The sequence below is a fragment of the Schistocerca piceifrons genome, chromosome 2 (assembly GCF_021461385.2).
Source record: "Schistocerca piceifrons isolate TAMUIC-IGC-003096 chromosome 2, iqSchPice1.1, whole genome shotgun sequence".
NCBI classification, from domain to species: Eukaryota; Metazoa; Arthropoda; class Insecta; order Orthoptera; family Acrididae; genus Schistocerca; species Schistocerca piceifrons.
In genome coordinates, this window is record NC_060139.1 from 831,686,034 (window position 1) to 831,704,154 (window position 18,121).

Genomic DNA, 18,121 nt, shown 5'->3' on the forward strand with positions numbered 1-18,121 from the left:
AACTCTATCTCAGGAAAGAAAGCTAATTATCCAGACAGAGGGTAGACAATTGTTACAAAACATGATTCTTCTGTAAAACTCCTCTCGCTAGCGACACTTTTCTCACCCACACCCAGCATCCCCCAAATTAATTTCAACTAAATTAATATATTTGCACTACACTTAGACCTATTGCTTGCAGATCACTTCATTGCAGGATTCTTACTTCGGCAGTGGCAGCATCTGGAAGACCTCAGGCTGCCACTAATAATAATAATAATAATAATAATAATAATAATAATAATATGAGGGTCACTCCAAAAGAAATGCACATATTTTTTTAAAATCCATCTTTTATTCTACATGTTTGAAAGTTTTAAAGTGTGTAGATACATCCTTTAGGAACAATATTTTCATTTCTCCACATAATTTCCATCCCTCTCAACTGCCTTGCGCCATCTTGGAACCAGCGCCTGTATACCCGCACGGTAAAATTCTGGACCAACCTGTTGGAGCCATTGTTTAGCAGCGTGCACAAGGGAGTCATCATCTTCAAACCTTGTTCCACGAAAAGAATCTTTCATTTTCCCAAAGAGATGATAGTCACATGGAGCCAGATCAGGACTGTAAGGCGGGTGTTTCAGCGTTGTCCATCCGAGTTTTGTAATCGCTTCCATGGTTTTTTGACTGACATGTGGCCGTGCATTGTCGTGCAACAGCAAAACATCCTGCTTTTGCCGATGTGGTCGAACACGACACAGTCGAGCTTGAATTTATGGTGGTTTCACTTGGCATGATGTCCACAAGCAAGAATCCTTCGGAATCGAAAAACACCGTAGCCATAACTTTTCCAGCAGAAGGTGTGGTCTTGAATTTTTTTTCTTGGGTGAATTTGCTTGATGCCGCTCCATTGATTGCCTCTTCGTCTTTGGTGAAAAATGGTGGACCCATGTTTCATCGCCTGTCACAATTCTTCCAAGAAATTCATCACCACCATTCTCGTACTGTTCCAAAAGTTCACTGCATACTGTTTTTCTTGTTTCTTTGTGAGCCACTGTCAATATCCTGGGAACCCAACTGGCACAAATCTTTTTTAACGTCAACACGTTCAGTATTCTGCAAACACTTCCTTCCTCTATACCAAACGCAGCGTGACAATTCGATCAGTGTGATGCGTCTGTCGGCAGTCAACAATTCGTTAACTCTCTGCACACTGTCTGGAGCGTGTGCAGTACGAGGCCTGCCGCCGCGAGGACAATCCTCAATATTGCCGTGCCCGCTTTCATCACGTAGCCTGCTTGCCCACCAACTAACTGTACTGCGATCCACAGCAGCATCTCCAAACACCTTTTTCAACCTCTTGTGGATGTTTCCCACTGTCTTGTTTTCACAGCACAGGAATTCTATGACAGCACGTTGCTTCTGACGAACTTCAAGTGTAGCAACCATCTTGAAGACATGCTGTGACGGCGCCACTCACGGGAACAGGTTGAACTAAGTTTGAAAACAAGCAGGAAGGATGTATCTACACACTGTAAAACTTTCACACATGCAGAACGAAAACTGTATTTTTACAAAAATAGTGTGCATTTCTTTTGGAGTGACCCTCGTAATAATAATAATAATAATAATAATGATAATACTGTGTAGGCCTACAGCAGCATCCTGGGAATTACATAGTTATTGTTATGTTGTGCTCTCAGTTAGTTCGATTATCTGTTGTGAAGTAAATAACATAATTTCTAGTCCATTTTGAGAACTACCTACACTGAGGTGACAAAAGACATGGGGTAGCGATTGCACATATACAGATGGCAGTAGTATCGCGTACACAAGGTATAAAAGGGCAGTGCCTTGGCGAAACTGTCATTTGTACTCAGGTGATTCAAGTGAAAAGATTTCCGAGGCGATTACGGCCGCACGACGTGATTTAACAGACTTTGAACGCGGAATGGTAGCTGGAGCTAGACGCACGGGACATTCCGTTTCGGAAATCGTTAGGGAATCCAGTATTCTGAGAGCCACAGTGTCAAGATTGTGCCGAGGATACCAAATTTCGGGCACTTACTTTCACCATAGACTATGCAGTGGCTGACTTCCGCCACTTATTGACAGAGAGCAGCGGCGTTTGCATAGAGCTGTCAGTGATAGCAGACAATCAACACTGCGTGAAATAACCGCAGAAACCAATGTGGAATGTACAACGAACGTATCCGTTAGCGTACGGTGTTAATGGGCTTTGGCAGCAAACGACCGACGCTAGTGCCTTTCCTAACAGCACGACATCGCCTGCGCTGCCTCTCCTGAGCTCCTGAGCATATGGTTTGGACCCTAGACGAGTGAAAAACTGTGGTCTGGTCAGATTAGTCTCTATTTCAGTTGGTAAAAACTAATGGTAGGGTCCGAGTACGGCTTAGACCCCACGAAGCCATGGACCAAGTTGTCATCAATGCACTGTGCAAGCTGCTGGTGGTTCCAGAATGGTGTGGATTCTGTTTACATGGATTCAACTGGGTCCTCTGCTCCAATTGAACCGACATCGACTAGAAATGGTTCTGTTCGTCCACTTGGAGACTATTTGCAGCCATTCATGGACTTCATGTTCTCAAACAACGGATGAATTTTTATGGATGATGATACGGCATGTCACTAAGCCACATTTGTTCAGGAATGGTTTGAAGAACATTCTGGACAGTTCGAGCGAATGATTTGGCCACACATACTGCCCGACATGAAACCCGTGGAACATTTAGGCGGTATAATGGAGAGATCAGTTCGTGCAGAAATTCGTGCACCGGTAACAGTTTCGCAATAATGGACGGCTATAGAGGCAGCATGGCTCAATTTTCCGCACGTGACTTAGAACGACTTACTGAGTCCATGCCACGTCGAGTTTCTGCACTACACCTGGAAAAGGAGGTTCGAATGATATTAGGAGGTATCCCAAGACGTTTTTCACCTCGGTGTATAAATCGGAGAAAGCACTTTCGGGAGACATTATGCATAACGTATATGTCTCAATTTTACTGTCATGGATGTATGGTGCAAAATACGAAGTATGTGTACAGTGGGTGAAATAAGTGGAGAAGTGGATTTTCGTCCATTCGTTTCCACCACATTGTGTCATGCATTAATGCTTGTATTTTAAAAAAAAATTATTGGTAACTTCCGTAATCTTACGAAATTAATAGTTATTGTAACTAACTTTTAAAATAATTTAGTTTCGTGAAAAGCCGGCCGAAGTGGCCGTGCGGTTAAAGGCGCTGCAGTCTGGAACCGCAAGACCGCTACGGTCGCAGGTTCGAATCCTGCCTCGGGCATGGATGTTTGTGATGTCCTTAGGTTAGTTAGGTTTAACTAGTTCTAAGTTCTACGGGACTAATGACCTCAGCAGTTGAGTCCCATAGTGCTCAGAGCCATTTGAACCATTTTTCGTGAAAAACACAATCGAACCAATTTTTTTACCCTCATAATACTTCATTTTACCCCTCAGGGGCTACTATCCCCAGGTATCGGCCAACTAGGTAATTGCTATTGGTCGCGCCTTCACAATGGCCTCAGTTCGATGAAGAAAAGAATCTATTAGTTTTTTCAGGTATGCCACGTTTGATTAAAGTCACTCATTGATGGCGGTAACTGCAGAGCTAACAAAACGTCCGAAACATACGCTACTGATCTGTTTACAGTCGCCGTTAGCTTCGTCAGGTGGAACATCAGCGTCCATGGAGTGTAAACGTGTGGAACGGGATAGCGAACCATTAGGTTATAGGCCCGTTATTTATAGACGGAACACCGATCACACACAAGGATCGCAGTCTCGTAACAGACTACCTTCCACGGATTCCAGAAGACGTTCTGCAGATTATGAGGAACCTTTGATACCGACTCAATGTCTGTCCAGCCAATGGTGCACGAAGTACTACAGCATGTCTTCAATAATTGTTTCCGAATCCAGTGGCGGCTCATAAGTAGTTAACAAATTTTTAGATTCAGATAAATATGAGAGAGTGAAATTAATAGCATCTGCTGTATAACAGTTATGCCTATCAGCGTATCTATACAACTGCAGCCACTGCCAATAATAATACCAGTAATAAAAATGGTTCAAATGGCTCTGAGCACTATGGGACTTAACTTGTGACGTCATCAGTCCCCTGGAACTTTGAACTACTTAAACCTAACTAACCTAAGGACATCACATACACCCATTCCCGAGGCAGGATTCGAACCTGCGACCGTAGCGGTCGCGCGGTTCCAGACTGTAGCGCCTAGAACCGCTCGGCCACCCAAGCTGGCAATAACAGTAATAATAATAATGATAATAATAATATGCATAACTTGTCTGAAAAGAGAATGAAGTGTTTTTGTGGAATTTTCTTGTTTTGTACATAATAAAGTACACTTTCGCTATTCTCCTTTTCGCATTTTAGTGTAAGTGGGAGTTTTCTTGCGTTTTTATTTTTTCGGAGAAATGTACAAGATCCCTAACACAGTCATTTGTTAACGAATTAGCTTCTGGGCTGAAAATGAGACATTCTTAATGTCTCATTTACATTCAACAATTTACACTTCTTTGTTAAATTTTCGCTTGTATACAGGCTTATTTGATTTCGTCGCTTTTTTTGGGAGGCATTAGTTCCTTTGTAGTTAACTTTTCCTGGTAATTTTCTTTTCTGTTAGCACTTGAAACAGATTCAACGGAATTCATGTTTGCACTGCACACAATGGCCTATTCCTGCACAGTAAACAACCAACTCCAAACACAAACTGCCATTCATGGAAATGATTAAATTCAGGTGGCACAGATAAAGATAGCCAATCACATCATCAACAGATGTCAGATGCATGAATAAATGCTACAGTCTCACAATCGACGAAGATGTGCTTTGTGTTTCTCACCGCCTCAAGAGGATTACTGTGAGATAAAATCGAAAACTTAATATAATTTATCTCGTTTGTAATCTCACAAAATACCGATGTCCGCTCTAATTTTACTATGCAGTGAGTGAATTGGTATATGAGATGAGTGTGCTACCATCTAGCGCGATTTACGTTAAGCAAATGGGGATAACGTCTGCTGCAGTTTGCTACTGCCCGGTGGTGCTGACATAAACTTGTAGCCGAGTGGTTGGGGCTAGCTGTGCACGCCCTGAACCCTGCAAGTTGTTTATCAAATGCATTTGTATTTGGCCCGTAAGGCAATTACGTCACGCCAGTTGCGCATGCGCACAAGATCCTTAAAACGTGCACAACTGAAGGTGTGCTCGCGACACTGTTGCCAAATTTGATAGGTCTAGAGAAATAGCACTGTAGCATACACAGCCGTGTATTTCAGATTGCCACATCTGTGTTGTGTTTAACAGCATTCATAGCAAAATAACCAATAAATCCGCAAGGTGTCAAAATGTAGGGTGTTCACATACTCTTACACAACAGGATGGACGCAGGGGACATGCACCTTGGCCGGCCAGTTCCCCGGATTTGACGCCTGTAGGCTTCTTTCTGTGGGGAACTGAAAGACACTGTCTACGATGTTACACTAATTACACCCGATTATATGCAACGACGTATTACTGCATGCTGCGCGGACGTCTCCGCTGAAATGCTAGAACATGTGCAAGTCTTTCATACCAGGCTGCGGGCGTTTGGTCATTTGAACATAACTTGTAATGGTCAGTTGCTCGTTACTGGTCAGAATTCACATAACTATCGTACTGACTTATGTTGTTCTTTAATGTGCGATACCACAGGTATTGTGCAAGTGTCGGTGTTGGAACTCTTCCAAAAGACAGTATACTGTAAACGACTCGTACTAGAACCCTCCAACAAACACCACTGACATTCTAATTTACCCTAATTTTAGTTTGTTAATGTCAATGAGCATGGCTCCATTTTAAAAAAGATTGTTTACACAAAAAATAAACCGTGTACATATTATTAAAACTGTCTGTTGGCTAACAATACGCGCCCCTGCCTACCAGTCCAGTCTGTGAAAACCTCACATCATTAGCACTTTCCATTCCAGCATCAATAGCAAGTTTTAGGTGATTTACCCCTTGTATAGCCACAACTTGGTGGGTACGAAATATGAAATACATGAATCTGTTACTTTAGACATTCCAGGTTTGTGGAAAAGAACAAACAGAATTGTTTTCAAAACTACAGTATCTTAAAAAATTGTGACAGCTCAGCTGTTGTTGTTTCAAAACCCGAGTATTCAATGGCTAATCGGGAAATTGGTTCTGCTTTGTTCTCACTTATGCTTTCGTCGTTCATTCCATTTTCATGCAAAACAATATCGTGAGGTGCAGTCAAAATCGATAAATTAGATGATATACGAGGCGTGTTTTTTTAAGTAAGTACCGTTTTGAAATTAAAAAAGATGTGCTAAGATATCTCAATGATTTTATTTTTACATAAAAGCCTGTACCTTAATCTACTTTTCTGCATAATTTTCGTCAATATTGAGGCACTTGTGATAACATTGTACCAGTTTTTGAATACCCTCCTCATAGAAGTCTGCCGCCTGACTTGTTAACCACTGCATCACCACTGTTTTGACTTCGTCATCGTCTTGAAGACGCTGACCACCCAGGTGTTTCTTCAAGTGCAGGAACAGATGGTAGTCGCGGGGGGCAAGATCGGGGCTGTGCGGGGGATGATCTAGAGATTCCCATCGAAAAGATGTGATGAGATCTTTAGTCTGATCCTCCATATGCGGATAGGCATTGATTGTCCAGCAAAACGATGCCCTTGCTCAACTTCCATGGACTGTTTCTTTGATTCTGGTGTGACGTACGCCACCCATGTTTCATCGCCCGTAACAATTTGGCTTAAGAAATCATCACCTTCGTTGCGGTACCGCTCAAGGAAAGTCAATGCATTGTCTAAATGTTTGTTTATGTGCACATCCGTCAACATTTTCGGTCCCCAACGTGCGCACAATTTTCGGTAATTCAAGTGCTCGGTCATAATGCCATACCAAACACTATGAGAAACATTAGGAAAGTCATCCCGCAAGGAGGAAATCGTAAAGCGTCTGTTTTCTCTCACCTCATTATCCACTTCCTGCACCAAACGAAGGACGCCCACTCCGTTGTTGACATGCACATGTGTGCCGCCATCTTTAAATGCTCTCACCCACTTTCTTACCATTCCATCACTCATAATGTTTTCTACATAAACTGCACAGATCTCACAATGAATATCGATCGCATTTAGGCCTTTAGCACTAAGAAATAAGAGCCCATACTTCACAGTCGGCGGGACTCACGATTATCGGAGGCACTTTAAACACTCAGTACACAGCATAAACAAGGAAGAATCAGACTGCAATGGCGTCAGTGCGTGGATTAAGGTACAGGCTTTCATGTAAAAATAAAATTATTGAGATATCTTAGCACGTCTCTTTTTAATTTTAAAACGGTACTTACTTAAAGAACACCCCTCGTATTAGCCAAAGTACATGTAATTTGTAAAATCAGGCGTCTCTAACAATATCAGTGCTCCTCGAAAATACCGACACCTTGTGTGCAGACATGCCTCAACTGACGTTAAACATTGCAAATGAAGTAAAAAATTAGCGTCTCATTTAATAAAAATTTATATTAAACTTTTCATAGGCATCTTCTCAGTCTAAAGCAAAATACATTTTTACATTCTTAGCAACCTATCTGGAGTGATGCATTCCCTGCTAACTTTTATGTTGATACTCAGTATAACACCGTAAAACATTGTTAGTGCAACAATGCGTTTCTACAAGGTGATAGATTATGAATTCCCGGAATAATGTTACAAATAGCTATCAATTTTCTGCAGGGTCTGCACAGTAAAGATATTGCACACAACATATTTCTGGAGCTCTAAATTTTCTGTTACCATTTGCAGGAACCCAGCCACAAGACATATTGTAACATTTATAGCTTGTGTGAAGAAGTGTAATTATTTTCTCACAGAAAAAGGATACCAACAGCCATAATTGTTCCTACAAATTTTTTTGTTATTTAAACCTGAAGATGACACAAATGAAGCATTGAAACCAGTTGCTTAAATAATAATAATTAAAAATTAAAAATAGGAAGAATTACGGCTGTTGGTAACCTTTTCCTACAAGTTATTGATCAGCCACAGTTCTGCATCCACATTTATGTGATGGAGCTACAAAAAATATATATTATTTTTTGTTTATGTGAGCATATCCCAATGAAGTAAGCCCAAACAGCAGAAATCGTTAAAGCTGAACAAAGCTCCAGGCCCTGATAGAATTCCTGTCAGATTATATACTGAATTTGCAGCTGAGTTAGCCCTCTTATAACTGTAATCTATTGTAGATCCCTCGAACAAAAAACTGCTTGGAAAATGAAGGGTAGTATAAGTGATCCACAAAACTTCCATCCAGTATCCTTGACATTGATTTGTTGTAGAATCTTGAAACATATTCTGAGCTAAAAAATAATGAGGTATCTTGAATAGAGTGATCTTCTCAGTGCAAACCAGCATGAATTTTGAAAACATAGATCATGTACAACTCAACTCGCATTTTTCTCACATGAGATACTAAAGGCTTTGGATCAAGGCAACCAGGTAGATGCAGTATTTCTTGATTTCCAAAAATCATTTGGCTTAATGCAGCACCTATGCTTATTGCCAAAGGACCATCGTGTGGGGTATCAAGTGAAATTTGTAACTGAATTGAGGACTTTTTGGTGATAGGGAGGACACAGCATGTTAGCTCAGATGGAGAGTCATCAACAGATGTAGAAGTAACTTCAGGTGTTCTCCAGGGAAAAATGTTGGGACCATTGCTGTTCATATTCTATATTAATGACATCGGAGACAATATTAATAGTAAAATCAGGCTTTTTGTAGATGATGCAGTTGTCTGTAATGAAGTGAAGCTGCATAAATATTCAGTCAGGTCTTGATAAGATTTCAACATGGTGCAGAGACTGGGAACTTGCTCTAAATGTTCAGAAATGCAAAATTTTGAACTTCACAAAACAAAAAATGTACTATTCTGTGACTATAATATCAATGAGTCATGGTTGTAATTGGCCAACTCATACAAATACCTGGATGTAACACTATGTGGGGATATAAAATGGAATGATCACATAGATTCAGCCATGGGTAAGGACTTTGGTTTGTTGCTAGAATACTGGGGAAGTGCAATCAACCTACAAAGGAGATTGCTTGCAAATCACTTGTGTGTCCAGTTCTAGAATATTGCTCAAGTGTGGAGGGCCCTTACAAAATATGACTGAACATATACGTAGAAGGGCAACATGAATGGTCACAGGTTGTTTAATCTGTGGGAGAGTGTCACAGGGATAATGAAGGAACTGAACTGGAAGGCTCTTGAAGATAGATATAAATTACCCCAAGAAAGACTATTAACAAAGTTTCAAGAACCAGCTTTAAATGATTACTCTAGGAATATACTACAACCTCCTATGTATTGCTCACATAGGGATTGTGAAGATAAGATTAGAATAATTACTGCACCCACAGAGGCATTCAAACAATCATTTTTCCCACACTCCATTTGTGAATGGAACTGTAAGAAACCCTAATAACTAGTACAATGGAATGTACCCTCTGCCATGCTGCTCATGGTTGTTTGCAGACTATGGATGTATGTGTAGAACTGTAATACTGTTCACAGCTGAGAGGTCCCTGTTTCAGATGTTGTTCCAGCTGATGACATAGAAGTTTATAATCAGTATTGATAATAAGAAAATAGTCCCTAATCACCCAAAGACGAATCAAAATTTTATGGCTCACTACAGTATGGCAGGTTTGCAGCTGACAAGAATCTGCAGGTATGCTGAACTTTTATGGTCACAGACCAGAATCCTGCATCTAGGTAATATAGAGATCAGTGGTCACAAGGTCCTGCTTTCAGTTGCTTGTACTTTCAGGTAGCATTACCCCAGAGGCTGCAGCACACATCACGCCAGGATAACTCTTCAAAAGATAAATATTCAAATCTGTAAGTGGATTGGCAGATCACATATCTTTACTGAAGTCTCTGTACACTTTTAGCAAGTACAACCGTTACCTTGCCCTCTGGACCTGGACTTGGATCTCTACACTGTTTAAGACAGTTCTGGTTTTATTCATTGGTACTGACTTGAGCTCATGTTATTTGCAAATGTAACATTCACTTTCAGATTTTGACCATCAGCTTAGCTTTGATCTTGGGTTCCACATGCTACAAGGCTCATGCCATTGACCTTCCTTAGTAGTTTATGTCAGGCTGCAGCACAAAAGGGATAATTGCTGATAAGCTGTGAGGAGTTACAAAACTTGATATGGAACAGCAGCCTCCACCTCTGTTGGAATTAAGACTACTTCTGACCAATGACACAAAACTGACAAACGTTGATTTATGAGAAGGCACAGAAGAGGGGAGACAAAGCAATTAAAAGGATTTCACATAGAAGAAGGTCTCTTGTTTTCACTTACTCACTGATTTTCCTTGTCTTAGACTGTCTTGTAACCTGTATCTTGAGCCTTCACTGACAGTATTTTGTGGCTGATTAACTTCTGTGATTTGCTAGTTGACTTTATTGTCCATGTAAGTGTAACTGAGCTGATGAGAGCCTCCGTCAGTGGGGTATTATTGCCATTGTCTGATGGTACAAATGACTACCTGTCTCTGTGGCTGACATCTCTTATCACATACTTCTGTGGTATCACTCAACCCGAGGTAAGATGGTTCAAATCCTGATGGTTGCAAAAAATTTCAGTGCCAGTCTTTTGCGGACAAGGGGAGGAGAGGTGGTGGCATAAATTTCCTGATCACTAGACTTTGCACCAATGTGTTGGTTTAAATACCAAACCTCTCCACAATGTCTCAAGAAATGAGGACATGTGACACTGTTGATGGTGATCCATCCATCAGATGGGGATGTTAAGCTTGGCAGCTTCCTTGGTGCTTTTTGTGAAGAGCAGGCTATGTGCTGGCACCAGGTTTCACTCTCTTCTTGTCTCATATCATCATCCTCATCTTACAATACAACCGTTGCACTATGCCCCCACCCCCCACCACCCCTGACACACACTCACTCACACACACACACACACACACACACACACACACACACACACACACACACACACACACACACACACAATACATACCATACATATTACATACAAGTATTGTAATGGAGCATGTTGTAAATAAATAAGAAAATCCCAAATGACTTCAAGTTGCCTGACATGTACTGTATCAAGATGCCAAAATCATACAGCTCTTGTCAGGGCATGACCATGTAGCCTGACCAGAGACAACAGAGGCCATCAGCACCTGACTGACATATTTATGATGTGTTGAGCATCTGTCTTCACCCCAGTCAACCCCACCTGCCCTAAAGTGGATCACTTTTATCTGACTAGAGGACATGTGGTTCCTCACTGAAAGGATGAGGAATATACAGAATGTTTCAAAGTCTTCACATCAGACATCTATGGGTGGTAGATCACAGCATGGGGAACAACTTTTGTTGGACACAAAATGTTCTCTGACACTTCCCAGTAACACTAGCCATCATTTATAATTAATTATTCTGCTGAGAGCTGGCAGACCACATGTACTCTGTGACATTCATAAGGAATGTGTATTGCCTATGATCCAGTTTAGACACATTCATTTCTGAGGTTTTCTAGCTGAGAATCATTCTGTCAGTTTACTGTGGTAAGGTAGTGTGCAGATGCAGCATACCTGGTTAGTAGAACCAGCTACTTTGCTGAAAGCTCATCATCCCTGGGGTAATGAATACAATAAAATGAAGTCATGCACCAGTAAGCATCAGCAAATTTTTTGTCTCTAACAAAACTTGTTCCCCATAATGTGATCAATCACCACTATATGTCTGATGCAGAGGCCTTGAAATGCCCTGTATATGTGTACAAAGTGTATGGCATTCATCTGCTTGCTTGAAACAACCAATATGCAACCAGTCTTCAACTCAGGGCACATGCTCTGAGATGTATTGAGAAATAGTTTAATCTCCTCATTTGATTAAAAATGGAGAGTAATAATTAACATACATGTTTTAATGTATGTGCTTCTCTGATACCAATTTTTCATTTATACAACCTGTTTTCAATTCTCCAAATGTTATCATTTGTGATTTATGCAAGGCAGTCTGTCACCCAGTCATTAAAAAATGGGTTATAGGAGATGAGTGTTACTACACACTAAATGATGGAAATGCTGGAGTGCTAGATGCAGCTCCGAGTACACTGGAGGTTGCTGGTATGTGGCCAATTTGTTGTTACTGTTGAGTAACCATTTCTGAGTGTCACTTATGCTGAGGCACGAAATGAAGCTCTTAGATACATCTCCAATGTTTTTCTGGACAAAGAAAGAAAAATTGAAGAAACTTCTTGTCCTCCTTATTCTATGTTGTGCCTGTGTATATGTAGCACTGAATTTCATTCACTTTACACTAATTCTTGTCTTCCTTATCCCACATTGTGCTTGTGAATGTGCAGCACTGAATTTCATGCTGACATATATGACTAGGAATCAGTTCATACATGTGAAAGTAATTGTTGTAATGGCTGAATTAATAGACTGTGACTGGCTGTAAGATAATATCTGCATAGAATATGAAGTAAAGATAAAACACTCACATAATGGAAACTCTGTGTAGGAATATCAACAATGTAGGAAAAAATAGATTGCTACTTACCATAGAGATGATATATTAAGTTCAGACAGGCACAACTGAAAGACACTTACACACAAACTTTCAGCCACAGCCTTTGTCAGTAAAAGAGAAACACACATCATTCATTTACACAAGCAAGCACACCTCACACATCCATGACCGCCATCTCCAGCAGCTTGGGCCAGAATGTCTGTGTCTTTTAATTGTACCTGTCTACAACTTAATGTGTCATCTTTATGGTACGTAGCAATCCATCTTTTCCCACATTAAAGATAAATTAATCATTCATCATCTTTCAACTGAGCTGTTTACAGTGAATTTATTATATGCTTACAAAATTTAAGAGATTTATTAATATTAGTGATTTGTAAATGTAGCAATTCTGACAATAAACTCGAACTATCTCAAGAAAACTAAGAGAATAAATGAAATAAAAGCAAAAAGTTCCTGTACAGGTTGTTTCCGTAACTACCAGCTGTGACTGAATGAATATATATTTTGTATATTTGTGAAAGTAAGTTAGACTTAGCACCCTATGTAATGCTGTTGTTTAAAGTCCCCTTTATTGCTTTCTGTTCTAGCGGACAGAGTGGAACTGGACCGTAACTTTGTGGCATCACTACTTGCACATGCATTCTTCTCAACATTTCCAAAGAGGACTAGCAAAACCCATCCCACTCTACAAGATTCTAATTTCACACACTTTTTCAAGCACTTAAACAAGTAAGTATCATATTATATTTTAATAACATTTTAGAATATCAGAAAATAGAGCTTGCTATGAGCAAACAAAATTTCCGTGTGTTATTTCATTTGTAATTCTGCCATCCTCAAGGATGACACGCAAAGATAATCATATTAGTGTTTTCAGTGTAAATTAAAATTTGCATCACCTCCATTATTAGGTAGGAAATAAATACACAGTAAGTCAAATGATATTCAATTCCCTGACAAAGTAGCAGTATGACATAGATGTTTAATACAAATCATTGCTCGCTAAATTCGGTGAATTCTCTTTAACAATAACTGAAAGAGAGAATTAGAAATGAGATGCTGAAATCAGACCCAACAGATCTACAGACAGGTTTTCCATACTTCACCCCAGACATCAATATTGAAGAATCAATTTTTAAAGAGCCCACAAAAAATCATTGTGTCACTGAAAAGCAATAGGCATATATGTACTAGTTTAGAGAACACTTCAACCAAAGTACTAAAGTCAAGTGCTGACTTTGTAGTATCATAGTTGAGTTAACTTTAGAATCAGTCAGTGAGCCAAGGAGTATTTTCTACAACAGTGAAGTAGTAACACCTATTAACAACACAACTAACTATATAACACTTTTGCTGTAAGTAAACTGGAAGTTTTTAAATAAAAATTCTTCTGTGGAGTAGAGGTGCCTGGAAGGAACTTCTACAGCTTACTTTGATTTACATGGATACTTTTCCTGGAAGATCAAAGAAAGCTTCAAAAACTGTGATGGTTGCTGATGACACAAGTACACTGATAAAGGGCTCAAACACATCCACACTAAACACAGCCTAGAGAGGAATGATACAAGTTTATAGCAATCAGCTTAACCTTTAATCTTACAGAAATTCGTGCTAAGCAATTCTAGTTAAAAATCTTACAGCTACAAGAGGCAAACATCAATGGGCACACTCTGAATGAAGCTCTATATATGAGGTTACTAAGCATCTAGATTCATAATAATCTGAGGAGGCAACGGTGTGTAGATAAGCTGTCCAAAAAATTCATTTCTGCCTGCTTTGCGTATATAAAAACCTCTCATTCTGTTGATCTGCTGATGGGATTGCTAGTAGAGTTTGAGCAAATTCACCATAGACTGCTCTATAGCATAATCTTATGGGATAATATGGCTAAGATCAGAAAGGAACTTGTCCTACACAAGTATGCAGTAAGGATAGTGTGTAAGGTTAATAACTGAACCATCTTGCAGTTAAGCCTCTTCAGGAACTTGAGGATTCTTTACACTTACGTGTTCTTATATTTACACTCTAATGGTATTAGTGTTTAATAACAGTAGTGAACTTAGGATGAAATGAGCAATCACAAAACTATCAGTAAAAATAATTTCCTTATTGGTCGTTATGTAGGGTTTGTAATGAAGTTTTTGATTCTGATGGAATCTAAATTGTTTCACTTGTATAAAAAATAGCAGAAAGCTGTACACCAAAACAAATATATGGCTATTTTGAAAATAATAGGTTACTGCATGAAAACCAATTTGGCTTTAGAACAAATCTGTCAGTAATAAAAGCAACATAAAATCCATTTACTTATTTATTTATTATTTAATTTATTTATCCATCTGTTGACAATAAATATTGTATGGATGTTGTCAAGGGTACATGTAATCCATTTCAAAGAAATGGGACACAAAGGCATTGAAAAGAGACAAATCACTCTGCTTATAGACTTGACTCCATGTCATAAGAGACTATAATAAAAAGTTAGCTCACTGTAGCATAAAAGGTAAATAAGAGGTAGATTATTAAATTTATTTTGAAGCTATTTCTCTGACAGGCTACAACAAGCATATGCAAATAATCAGACCTCATAGTTGTTAAAATAAAATATGGAATCCCACATGGCCTGATTTTTTCAACTCTTTCTCTTAATTGTTTATACAAATTATTCCTCAAGTCATACACCATATGAGAATGTCATTGAAATCATGCTGATAACAACAGTTGAAAATTTGCAAATTGCTCAAAATGACAACAAAGAAACAAATGAGATGACTGATCACTGATAACCAGCCAACCAACTGTTCATTAAGAAAACAAAAACTGAAGAATTGTATTTTAATCTCAGAGCAACTAACACCAAGTCTGAAATTAAGAATGTGAAGTTACTTTGACTTGAGAATGATAAAATGCTGTCATGGGTCAGACAAATAAATTACTTAAGCAGCAAACTAGCAAAAGTACTATTTTTGTTACATAAATAAACACGAATTGTCCACATGCTTAGCTGGCTGGTAACATGCTCGCCTCCCATGCAAGTGGGCCCGGGTCTGATCCCCGGCTGGGTGGGAGATTTTCTCCGCTCAGTGACCTGTTTATGTGCTGTCCTCATCATCATTTCATCCTCATCACCAGTGCACAAGTTGCCCAATAAAATAAGACTTCCACTTGGCGGCCGAACTTTCCCGTATGGGGCATCCCAGCCAACGATGCCATATACTCATTTCATTTTTCAGCACGAAATGTCAGTAAGAACCTTTTACCCTGCTCTGTGGGGAAATGCATCATTTTCTAATGGCAGAAAAACCCATTAGATGTATTCTAAGTTTATCTCTGTGAGAGAATTACAGAAGTCAGTTCAGATTACTTTACATAATGATGGTCCTCAGCCTTTGCATAAATAATTCGTTAATTTATAACAAAGGAAATTTATGCAAACTCTTACACAAGTTTTAAAAAGTCTTTGAAACTTGGCTACAAAAGCATGAATTTTACTTGATGAATGAATTAATGGAGAATGATGTTAAAGAAATGTTCTTTAAGTACAGTAGAAGGAGGATGTGAATTGGAGAGGACCCCAATCAGTGGAAATGCTGAATGATAAACTGTGGAAGAAAATGGAAGATTTTAAGAGACTTTGTCAATGCCCTAATAAGCAGAAACATTTCAGGAAGAAGAAGAAGACTTAATGTCCTACATTGCTTCATGTAGCCATAAGTATTTGTAAATGTGTATTTGCATTTTTATACCAAAGTCTACAGCTGTCATTTATAGCTTGTCTCGTTGGAATTTTTATATGGAACTTAAAAGACATAAGAACTTGTCAGTGTTATGTATGATAATTATGTTTAACTCAGTTTGAAAAGATATTCTTACGAATGATATAATGTTTAACTGATGATTTTTCAGAACCAGTCAGAAGGCAAAACTCAAGAGCATTCTGCATTATTTTGACTCATTGGAAGGCAATGGTGTTCCAGAAGGCAATATGATATTTTCAAGAATGGTAATGACAATAGTAATAGTAATAATAATAATAATAATGATAATGATAATATGTCCTACTTTTCCAGTTTAATAGCTGTCACTTAAATAAGCAGTTTATTAATATCTAAGAAGTATTCTTCCTAATTCAAAGCAAAATTAAGAACATTTCTCATTAGCCAGCACTTCTGTACTATCTGGTTATAAAGATACAAGGACTGGAAATTCCTCTTAGTTTCATGACTGATACTAATGTTTACAAAAACACAACATCACAAGTAGCAGTGCTTTGTAAATTAGTACCTGTCTTACAGACATAGGTAGTTTACTATTTTGTGGGAAAATACCAATGTAATCACATAAACATTAAACTAGCAGTAGGTGATGAACCCTAGCTACACTATGTGATTAAAGGTATCCAAACACCCCCAAAAACATATGTTTTTCACATTAGGTGCATTGTACTGCCACCTTCTGCCAGGTACCCCATGTCAGTGATCTCAGTAGTCATTAAACATCATGAGAGAGCAGAATGGGGCACTCCGCAGAACTCACGGACTTTGAACAGGTGATTGGGTGTCACTTCTGTCATACCTCTGTACATGAGATTTCCGCACTCCTAAACATCCCTAGGTCGATTGTTTCCAATGTGATAGTGAAGTGGAAACATGGAGGGACACATACAGCACAAAAGCATACAGGCTGATCTCGTCTGTTGACTGACAAGAGACTGCCTAAAATTGAAGAGGGTGGTAGTGTGTAATAGGCAGACATCTATCCAGACCATCACACAGGAATTCCAAACTGTATCAGGATCCACTGCAAGTACTATGACAGTTAGGCAGGAGGTGAGAAAAATTGGATTTCATGGTAGTGCGGCTGCTCATAAGACCATATCATGCCAGTAAATGCCAAACACTGTCTCGCTTGGTGTATGGACCATAAACATTGGACGATTGAACAGTGGAAAAACATTGCTTGGACTGATGAATCATGGTACACAATGTGGCGATCTGATGGCAGGCTGTGGGTATGGAGAATGTTCAGCGAACGTCATCTGCAGCTTGTGTAGTGCCAACAGTAAAATTTGGAGGTGTTGGTGTTATGGTGTGGTCATGTTTTTCATGAGGGGGCTTGCACCCCTTGTTTTTTTGTGTGGCACTATCACAGCACAGGCCTACATTGATGTTTTAAGCACCTTCTTGCTTCCCACTGTTGAAGAGCAATTTGGGGATGGCGATTGCATCTTTCAACACGTTAGAGCACCTGCTCATAATGCACGGCCTGTGGCATTGTGGTTACACAACAATAACATCCCTGTAATGGACTGGCCTGAACAGAGTCCTGACCTGAATCCTATGGAACACCTATGGCATGTTTTGGAACACTGACTTCATGCCAAGCCTCACCGACCGACATCGATACCTCTCCTCAATGCAGCACTCCATGAAGAGTGTGCTGCCATTCCCCAAGAAACCTTCCAG

At 39.4% G+C, this 18,121-nt stretch overlaps 1 protein-coding gene across 3 annotated transcripts in view; it reads left to right on the top strand.

Moving 5' to 3' along the window:
- LOC124774986 (probable poly(ADP-ribose) glycohydrolase 2) overlaps window positions 1–18,121 on the top strand; it is a 451,377-nt gene that overhangs the window by 368,350 nt on the left and 64,906 nt on the right. For all 3 annotated transcript variants that reach the window (XM_047249731.1, XM_047249732.1, XM_047249730.1), the window contains 2 exons: window positions 13,244–13,385; window positions 16,563–16,659. In XM_047249731.1, coding sequence (XP_047105687.1) covers window positions 13,244–13,385; window positions 16,563–16,659 — 239 coding nt within the window. The remainder of the gene's footprint in view (window positions 1–13,243; window positions 13,386–16,562; window positions 16,660–18,121) is intronic.